We start from the raw sequence: 11,018 nt of genomic DNA, 5'->3' as shown, positions 1-11,018 counted from the left end.
TTACAATTTTTCCTATTAAGTGACCTTGATTATTTCCTATAATATCTACACAGAAGAATGTAATGTCATCCTCTTTAAAAATTTGCCACTTAGCCCATGAAAGCAGCAGATGATGTAATCTCGTGTAATACGGTGATTTGCCTGTTTCCTGTGACATAATCTCAGACGATTTCCCTGTAGATTTCTTGTGATATAAATAAGACATTAGACCAATGATCTGTGTCTGTGAGTGTCCAGAACAATGACGATGGTTTCCCTGAGATCTCTGCTCTGTGTGCTGTACCTGTACATACAAGGTAATGTCCGGTGAGGGTTATACTATGTGGGACAGATGAGAGCGTACAGGACATGGCTGTATACATGTAGTAAGAGGAGAAGGAGCACACGTCATTATATCAATGATTGTCACCATTATCTCTTCTCTTCTGCTCCCAGTTTCCTGTGGAGAAATTGTGATGACTCAGACTCCAGATTATCTGTCGGTGTCACCGGGAGATACAGTCACCGTCTCATGTAAATCCAGTCAAAGTCTCTACAATAGCAGAAACTCCAAAGACTATTTACACTGGTACCAACAGAAATCCGGGCAGCCTCCAAAACTTCTCATCTATTTAGCAAATACAAGACAATCTGGAATCCCAGACAGATTCACTGGATCTGGATCTGGAACTGATCTCACTCTTACAATCCGAGGAGCGACAGAGGACGATGCAGCAGATTATTACTGTATGCAGAGTAATAGCGCTCCTCTCACACAGTGATACAGAGCCGTACAAAAACCTCCTCCTCATCCCCCATGATGTCGCTGTGTTACAATGTTGTGTAGATGAAGGTGCAGAGAATTAGCAGAGCGCTCAGTGATGATTTCTGTCTTCTCTTCTTCCTCTGGGAATAGATTCTTTCTGTACAGATCATTGTATAAACCAGTCAGGTATAAACCAGCGCTGACATAATGATTACAGACTATAGGAACATCTGCACCGGAGGAGAAACTCTGAATGTAGCCGGACAGCAGAGCGAGCTGAGGAATAAACACGTTATCCCACCACACACATGCACATTAGATGTAGCTGAGCGTGCATGTGCTCTGTATAGGGGGAGGAGGTTAAGCTGGTGTCTGACATCTTTGGGGCAGTTTAAATTCCTTAACAATTAATAGATTGAACACGTTGAGTTCACCATGTCTGTTTTTGTATTCACCAAATTCTGTATGTCGTCAGGAGGAGTCAGGACGAGGGCCGGTCGTTGCCTGGATGGTGCCCTGTACAGAACTGACCTTTCATGCTCCCACCTAATTTAGTGAATTAGGAGTCTCTTACAAGTGCCGAGCTCCTCCGTCAGAAATGTTACTCCAATTATGGGCTGGAATATATTTCTGGTGATATTTACTTTACAAAAGTGACATAAATTTTGATAAATTAGATGGGCCGGCTTAGTCACATCCCATCTCGCCCCAACTTAAAAATGCCAATATTTTCTAAATTCTTGTGTGACCTACAAGTTGAGTAAAAAATTCTGACATTTTAAGAAAAATATTTAGAATTGACTCTCAATTCTAAATATTTTCTATCTATTGGCTAATACAGTACAAAGATATAGACCTTTCCTGATATTTTAAGGTGCTTTGTGGCAGAAAACTGGAGAAAATACCTTCATGAATTGGGGTCATTGTCTTTTCATCCTGACGTGAAATGAACCCCCACAAGTACTGTGCTATAAACTGCTGGGAATATGTGGAGTGGAATCTGCACCTCAAATCCACATCAAATCCACCACAAATGTACTCACCCTTAAAGGAGTATTCCCCATGCCATATCCACACAGCGCAAAGACAATGTATTTTGGTGCGCTAGGCAGATTATGTAAATTGAGCCCCTTCCCACCTTGAGTCAATTTAAAACTATCTTAAAGGTATGTTCAGACATTGCTATTTTTAGGCTTTGTTTCTTGAACTAATAATGCTGTGTGTTGGTAGCAGAAACACTGCACATAATGCGGATTTTTGGTGATTCTTGTCATATGGTTTCAGAAGCACCACTCCAGCGGGTTTTTCTTTTAGCGCTGGAGTGGTGCAGCTAATCTGAGGTCCCTGACCTAGAATTCTCCTTACTCGCTGCCACCTTCACCTATCACCAGAATGAGGCTCTTATAGACTTATAATGAGTCATGACTTCCGGCTCACACAGCAAACACTGGAGCGAACCGGCAGTTCACAAACTGCTGGAGACCAATCGGAGCGACACTGAGAATAGATGAAGATGACGGCTGATAAGTACAAGAAAAGGGATGAGGAAATCAGATTAGTGGCACCACTTTAGTGGTAAAGTAAGAATCCCTCTGGAGTGGTGCTTTACTCATGGATGGCACATGGATTACACTCTTGTGCCTTCCGTGTGCTACCAGTGATTCTCATGGACCCATAGACCTGTACGGGTAACTTTAATCTGTGACTCGGTTCAAAGACGCCTTGATTCTTTGTGGACCAATCTTCTACAAAACACAGTAATGGAAGCTGCGCCATAGTCTATAACAAGTACATGCTGTATCTGTGGACAGGACATGTACATGACACGGACGTTTGAATGAGGCCCAAAGCTGCATTCATCTTTTATGTCATTTTTTTAAACCCTTAAAGACCGAGACACTTTGTAGGGTATTGACAGGCCTCATTTTTAAAATCTGTCAACTGTAATTTTATGAGGTAATAAGTAATAACCCTAAAACACTTCAATAAATCCCATTGATTCCGATGTAGTTTTTCACTACATATTGTACTTCAAGAATATATACACATGGGCCATGCACACAGTGAACAAGTCTGTAGGACAGTGTTCACACCACCAAAAGACTGAAACACAGAAAAACAGTATAACAAACGTATAAAAATACTCTGTTGTAAAAAAGTAACAGTAAACAGCAAGTGCTAGTAAAAAGATGATAGCAAAACAGGGTATTTGTTTGCTACGTTTTTTGCAAAAAATGTATGCTAAGCCTCTCTACCAAACGTCAAGGTATACCCATATCAAAGCAGTCCTTAACCGATGTATTTAAAAACCTGACCATTTGTATAGTACCTATATGAGCAGGATTCAGAAAGGTAATGTCCGATGTGGACACGCTGTGGAAGAAGGCTTATATGTGCATGGCCCATTGAATATAAACACATGGACCATGCACACAGTGAACAAGTCTGTAGGACAGTGTTCACACCACCAAAAGACTGAAACACAGAGAAACACAGTAAAACGTGAAAAAATACTGTGGTGTAAAAAGTAACAGTAAACAGCAAGTGCTAGTAAAAAGATGATAGCAAAACAGGGTATTTGGTTGATACATTTTTTGCAAAAAATGTATACTAATCCGCTCCACCAAACATCAAGGTATACCCATATCAGATAAGTTTTTCTGTGCTTCATATTGAACTATAAGGTAGATGTAAAATTTCTTCGATATGACTTGTGAAAATACAGTAAATTTGGCAAAAATATTGAAAATTTCACAATTTTTAAACTTTTAATTTTTTTTGCCATTAAATCATAGAGATATGTCGCACTAAATAGCTAATAATTAACATTTTTCACATGTCTACTTTACATCAGCACAATTTTTGAAACATAATTTTTCATTGTTAGGAAATTATAAGTGTTAAAAGCGATTTTCTAATTTTTCCAACAAAATTTACAAAAACTTCACATTTGAAGTGAATTTGACTTTATATGACAGAAAGCATCAAAAGCGACAGCATTCTAAAAACTGCACCCCTCAAAGTGCTAATAACCACATTCAAAAAGTTAATTTACCCTTCATGTGCTTCACAGGAACCAAAGCAATCTGGAAGGAAAAAATAAATATTTAACTTTTTGCCACAAAAATTTTACTGAAGACCCATTTTTTATTAAACACCTACAGTGCCCATTTCAATGCCAACGACATAAATTCTTATTACTTAAGCTTGGCAAACTTAATTTACTTTATAATAATAGTCTACGCATTGGAAACTGGGGGTTATTTGGCTAAAGTTGTGGGGGGGGTAGGGCTGGCACCAGGTTTTTGTGTGCCCTGGGCCAAAGAGTGTCAGTGCGCCCTTTTAACACATACCACAACTCATGATGCTCCGATACGGCACAGAAATATAGGTATAGTACAAAGAAAAATACTTCACTGCTTACATGACATGACTGATATCTATTTTAAATTCTACAATAGCTCAAAAAGCGGACAGTATATTACTCCATACAGTATTATGGCCACCACCTAGTGCGCCATACAGAATAATGAGCCCCATATATTTCTCCACACAGAATAATTGGTCCCATATAGAGTTGAGCGAAACGGGTCGAAAAAATTCAAAAGTCGCCGACTTTTGGCAAAGTCGGGTTTCATGAAACGAAACCCGACCCTAGGATGAGGTCGGCCACGAGGTCGGCGACTTACGCGCCAAAGTCGCGTTTCAAAAGTTTGTTTTGCGCTCTTTTTCAGCCATTCAGGATCCACGGACACTGTGGGCAACGTGATGACATAGGCACGGGTCACCACCATCTTTCAGAAGGGCATGCAAGTGATTGGCTTGCCTTGGTGGGCGTCACAGGGGGTATAAAAGGGCAGTGCCATCGAGCCTGTCACATAGCGCTCAGATATCAGTGGGCCTCACACAATCCAAAAGTGTCCACTGTCCACAAGTGTGTGCAGAAATTCAAAATCTCCCTTATCCTCTATTCACTTTTGTCACAGCTGTGCCATCGAGCCTGTCACATAGCGCTCAGATATCAGTGGGCCTCACACAATCCAAAAGTGTCCACTGTCCACAAGTGTGTGCAGAAATTCAAAATCTCCCTTATCCTCTATTCACTTTTGTCACAGCTGTGCCATCGAGCCTGTCACATAGCGCTCAGATATTCATTGGGCCTCACACAATCCAAAAGTGTCCAGTGTCCAAAAGTGTGTGCAGAGATTCAAAATCTCCCTTATCCTCTAATCACTTTTGTCACAGCTGTGCCATCGAGCCTGTCACATAGCGCTCAGATATCAGTGGGCCTCACACAATCCAAAAGTGTCCACTGTCCACAAGTGTGTGCAGAAATTCAAAATCTCCCTTATCCTCTAGTCACTTTTGTCACAGCTGTGCCATCGAGCCTGTCACATAGCGCTCAGATGTCAGTGGGCCTCACACAATCCAAAAGTGTCCACTGTCCACAAGTGTGTGCAGAAATTCAAAATCTCCCTTATCCTCTAGTCACTTTTGTCACAGCAGTGCCATCGAGCCTGTCACATAGCGCTCAGATATCAGTGGGACTCACACAATCCAAAAGTGTCCACTGTCCACAAGTGTGTGCAGAAATTCAAAATCTCCCTTATCCTCTAGTCACTTTTGTCACAGCAGTGTCATCGAGCCTGTCACATAGCGCTCAAATATCAGTGGGCCTCACACAATCCAAAAGTGTCCACTGTCCACAAGTGTGTGCAGAAATTCAAAATCTCCCTTATCCTCTAGTCACTTTTGTCACAGCAGTGCCATCGAGCCTGTCACATAGTGCTCAGATATCAGTGGGCCTCACACAATCCAAAAGTGTCCAGTGTCCAAAAGTGTGTGCAGAGATTCAAAATCTCCCTTATCCTCTAGTCACTTTTGTCACAGCTGTGCCATCGAGCCTGTCACATAGCGCTCAGATATCAGTGGGCCTCACACAATCCAAAAGTGTCCACTGTCCACAAGTGTGTGCAGAAATTCAAAATCTCCCTTATCCTCTAGTCACTTTTGTCACAGCAGTGCCATCGAGCCTGTCACATAGCGCTCAGATATCAGTGGGCCTCACACAATCCAAAAGTGTCCACTGTCCACAAGTGTGTGCAGAAATTCAAAATCTCCCTTATCCTCTAGTCACTTTTGTCACAGCAGTGCCATCGAGCCTGTCACATAGCGCTCAGATATCAGTGGGCCTCACACAATCCAAAAGTGTCCACTGTCCACAAGTGTGTGCAGAAATTCAAAATCTCCCTTATCCTCTATTCACTTTTGTCACAGCTGTGCCATCGAGCCTGTCACATAGCGCTCAGATATCAGTGGGCCTCACACAATCCAAAAGTGTCCACTGTCCACAAGTGTGTGCAGAAATTCAAAATCTCCCTTATCCTCTAGTCACTTTTGTCACAGCTGTGCCATCGAGCCTGTCACATAGCGCTCAGATATCAGTGGGCCTCACACAATCCAAAAGTGTCCACTGTCCACAAGTGTGTGCAGAAATTCAAAATCTCCCTTATCCTCTATTCACTTTTGTCACAGCTGTGCCATCGAGCCTGTCACATAGCGCTCAGATATCAGTGGGCCTCACACAATCCCAAAGTGTCCACTGTCCACAAGTGTGTGCAGAAATTCAAAATCTCCCCTGTCCTATAGACACCTTGTACCTTGTTTTACATTACTATATAGTTTGTTGGATTTTGTCTACATTTCTACCAAAAATGAGGAAGGCTGGTGGAAGAGGCCGTGGAATTGGGCGGGGGTTGGCAGCTGGTAATGATGGTGTTGGTGGTGGATCTGATGGTAGTGGCAAGAGCAAAATAGGACCGAATGCAGGAGGTGCTGACCCTGCGTCATCGTCTGGCTACATAAGGCCTCGAACGCTTAGATTTCTAGGAGTTGGCAAACCGCTTTTAAAGCCAGAGCATCAGGAAAAAGTTTTGTCTTACATTGCTGACTCAGCCTCCAGCTCTATCGCCTCCTCTTCTTCAGTTGTAAAAAGTAAAAGCACTGAGTCGTCATTGGAGGCTCATGTTCATGAACCACACCTTTCCTTGTGTCCTTCACCCCAACCAAGATTGAAGGATGACGCAGGCCATACTGCTGATTACTCCATGGAGCTGTTTTCACATACCATGCCTGGATTATCAAGTCAAATGGTGAATTACCCAGGCCAAGATGAATCTGACATGGAGTGCACTGATGCACAGCCGCTGATGGATGATTCTGCTGGTACATTCACTCAGAGCACTACATTGTCCTCGCAGTGTACAGAGCCAGATTCTGACCCTGATGAGACTCAGGTGCCCCTTCCCGCACACTATACCACCATACACGGTGACACAGAGGAAGGTGCACATGAGAGGAAGGTGCACATGACATAGAAGAGGAGGTGATGGATGACCCAGTTGTTGACCCAGATTGGCATCCATTGGGGGAAGAGGGTGCTGCTTCCAATAGCTCAGATGAGGAGCATCCACAGCAGACATCGACATCGCAACAGCTGTTATCTGGCAGGCCCGAAGCACTCCAAAGACAGGTTCCAAACATCAAAAGAGTTGCTGGACAGCTTGTCCAGAGGGTCAAAAGATCACAGCGTGCTAGGCCGCAAAATGTCTGCCAAAGTAGGAAGAGTGCAGTGTGGCACTTTTTTGACCAAAATCCTCATGATCAGGCCAAGGTTATCTGTAAGAAGTGCGCAAAGACCTTTAGCCGAGGGAAAAATCTGAAAAATTTGAATACCAGTTGCATGCTTAGACATTTAACCAGCATGCACTTGCAAGCGTGGACACAACACCAAACCTCAAGTGCCACATGTGCAACTGATCACAACGAAGGTAGTCAGCAACGCTACATTGTTTCCCCCACTGTAAGCCCACCGGTTAGCACAGCAGCAAATGTTGAGGTGTCGTTGCAAGACCACAGCAGTCAGGGAATCCCACTGTTATATCAACGAAAGACTGATTCTAGGCCATCAGAAAGAACACCAACTCCATCACCATCATCAACCCTCTCTCAGTCCGCCCTGTCCACCGCTACTTCCACCATATGCAGCTCTCAAGTCCAGCTCACCCTCCCAGACACTATGAGTAGGTCAAGAAAGTACTCAGTCTCTCATCCGCGTACACTGGGTTTGAACGCCCACATTGCCAAACTAATCTCGTTTGAGATGATGCCCTTTCGGTTGGTGGAAAGCACAGCTTTCCGCGAACTCATGGCCTATGCAGTACCACGCTATGACCTACCCAGTCGCCACTTCTTCTCTCGCAAAGCCATCCCAGCCCTCCACCATCATGTGAAAGACCGCATTGTCCATGCACTCAAGCAGTCAGTGAGCGGAAAGGTGCACCTCACAACTGATGCATGGTCCAGTCGGCATGGCCAGGGCCGTTACGTGTCCATCACTGCGCACTGGGTTAATGTGGTGGATGCAGGGTCCACAGGGGACAGCGGTGGTGGGACAGTGCTGCCTAGCCCACGGTATAGTAAACAGTTGGCTGTAGGCGTTCAACCCTCCTCCTCCTCCTCCTCCTCCAGAAGCGAAAGCTCGTCCACAGAGCGCAGTCGTACGAGCACTCCATCTGCAGCTGCCACTGTTGCACACGATGTGTCCCCCTATCGAGCAGCTAGTGGAAAGCGTCAGCAGGCTGTGTTGCAGATGATGTGTTTGGGCAACAGACACACCGCCGAGGTGCTGGCCGAGTACTTGAAGCGACAAACTGAGTCATGGCTGGGCAGTGTACATCTTGAGGCAGGCAAGGTAGTTAGTGATAATGGCCATAATTTTGTGGCAGCCATAGCCCTTTCAAAACTCAGCCACATACCTTGCTTGGCTCACACCTTGAACCTGGTGGTGCAGTGCTTCCTCAAAAATTATCCGGAGTTAACAGCCCTACTCCAGAAGGTGCGAAGACTGTGCGCGCACATCCGCCGGTCGCCTGTACACTCCGTTCGTATGCAGAAGCTGCAGCGATTGCTTCACCTTCCCAACCACCGCCTCATTATCGACATTGCAACAAGGTGGAACTCCACCCTGCACATGGTGGAGCGGCTGTGCGAGCAGAGGCAGGCCATAATGCATTTGTGGGAGGATACACGGCCAGGCACTTTGAGAGCAGACATGGAGTTGACAGGTGTGCAGTGGTCGAAGCTGAAAGACCTCTGTAAAGTCCTTCAGTGTTTTGAGGAATGCACACGGCTGGTAAGCGCAGACGACGCCATCCTAAGCATGAGCATCCCATTTATGCGTCTGCTCATGCAAACTTTGACGCACCTTAAGGAGCAGGCGTCTGCAGCCAATGTTGATGAGGAGGAAGAGGAGGAGGGAATCCTTGATGACATTCAGCCATTGTCTGCTCAGGGACCTCTCCTGGACGAGGTGGAGGAAGAAGAGGAGGAGGAGGATGATGGGGATGATTACTTAGGGGAGGAGGATGCATCTCGTGGGGCAAGTGAAAATGTTGGCGTGGCAAGGTCTGGTACAGGGTTTGTGCGTGACTGGAGGGATGTGGATTTGCCAGAAAGTGCTCCTCCACCCAGCACTCGCAGTGCATCATTGACACCGGGAACATTGGCCCACATGTCAGATTATGCCTTGCGGATCCTAAAAAGGGACCCCCGCATTGCCAAAATGATGAACGATGACGACTACTGGTTGGCCAGCATCCTGGATCCACGCTATAAAGGCAAATTACAAAACATCATGCCACAGGAGAACCTTGACCTAATATTGGCTAATAAACAAGCAACTCTGGTAAATCGGTTGCTTGAGGCATTCCCAGCACACAGCAGCGGTGATGGTTCTCACACGAGCCGTACGGGCTGGGGGCAGCTTGGCAGAGGTGTTCGTGGTGCACACAGCAGAAGTGGCGTTGGAGACAGGGGTTTCATGACAATGTTGTGGACTGATTTTTCAAATACCGCTCACACAACTGGTAATACTGCATCGATGGAAAGTGACAGGAGACAGCAGTTGTCAACTATGGTTACAAACTACTTTTCCTCCCATATCGATGTTCTCCCACACAGGTCATTCCCCTTTGACTATTGGGCCGCTAAACTGGACACCTGGCCTGAATTGGCCCAATATGCCTTACAGGAGCTCGCTTGCCCAGCTGCAAGTGTGCTATCGGAAAGAGTCTTCAGTGCAGCTGGATCAATCCTGACAGAAAAAAGGACCCGTCTGTCAACCCAAAATGTGGATGATCTAACCTTCATTAAAATGAACCACGCATGGGTTTCCAAGGATTTTGTCCCACCTTCCCCTGATGACACATAGGGTGACAGAAAAATGGCTTGCTTTGGTCCACCTCTTCCTGGTACTTCACCTATTTCGCCTTTTGCATCAGCTGAATGTCCAACATCAACATATGCCACTTTCTAAAACTCCCTAACTGTGCTGCCTCCCCCCCCATGGCCGGGGTCACCACCTAGCGCACGACACCGTGCGAGAGCCGTTCCCCTGGACAGGTGGGTAGGCCGACTCTTGGGCGCGGGCACTGGCACAGGGTCCCTCATAGTGCAATCAAGTGTCTCTGACGGTGGTGGTGCACACCCGCCGTCAGACACACCGCTGTACTATGAGGGGCCCAGTGCCAGTACCGACGCCCACGAGTGGGCCCCCCTTGCTTGGGCAGGGCCCCAGCATTTGCAATCTTTACCTCTCCCTGCTCCTCCGCTGTGTAATCTGGGCCGTCAAATCCATACTGTGCCTGACACCGTCTGAGCCTGCCTCCTGAGATATATATTTTGAATGTGTACGCTATCCATACATGTTATCCGGGGATACGGTACCCTTTCTAACCTTTGTGCAATCACGTGCAATCCATACTGGGCCTAACACCGTCTGAGCCTGCCTCATGCTGTATAGACATATATTTTGAATGTGTACGCTATCCATACATGTTATCCAGGGATACGGTACCCTTTCTCACCTTTGTGCAATCACGTGTAATCCATACTGGGCGTGAGAACGGCTGGCAAGCTGTTAAGCAAGCTACAGCACCTGTCCAGACAAGTACAGGGATTCCCTAGCGAGGAGACTTATTTGATTGTTTTCAATGTTGGGACAGCAATTTTTGGGGAGCACTATACTCTGGAGAATGATAGATGGGGCCCACCATACACTGGAACATTCCAAAGGTGGACATCAGACACTGGAGCAGCATTTACAGGGCCCATTATACACTAGAGCGTTAGAAATGGGGCCCATTATGTTTGGAGCATTATTTGGGCCCATAAGACAGTGGAGCTTCATCCATGGGGACCAACATATACTGTA

General features: G+C 45.8%; 1 gene segment (V, D, J or C); it reads left to right on the top strand.

Annotated features, from left to right (window-relative positions):
• Positions 1-241: 241 nt before the first annotated feature.
• On the top strand, positions 242-813 carry LOC141098829 (immunoglobulin kappa variable 4-1-like). The segment is given in 2 exon segments: positions 242-296; positions 436-813. Coding segments are annotated over 2 exon segments (381 nt in total).
• Positions 814-11,018: the final 10,205 nt, after the last annotated feature.

This window comes from Dendrobates tinctorius, unplaced genomic scaffold (assembly GCF_039654945.1).
Source record: "Dendrobates tinctorius isolate UK_male_01 unplaced genomic scaffold, ASM3965494v1 ptg000095l, whole genome shotgun sequence".
Taxonomy (NCBI): domain Eukaryota; kingdom Metazoa; phylum Chordata; class Amphibia; order Anura; family Dendrobatidae; genus Dendrobates; species Dendrobates tinctorius.
The sequence above is the reverse complement of the archived record's forward strand: the minus strand, read 5'-3'. Positions and strand labels throughout refer to the sequence as shown.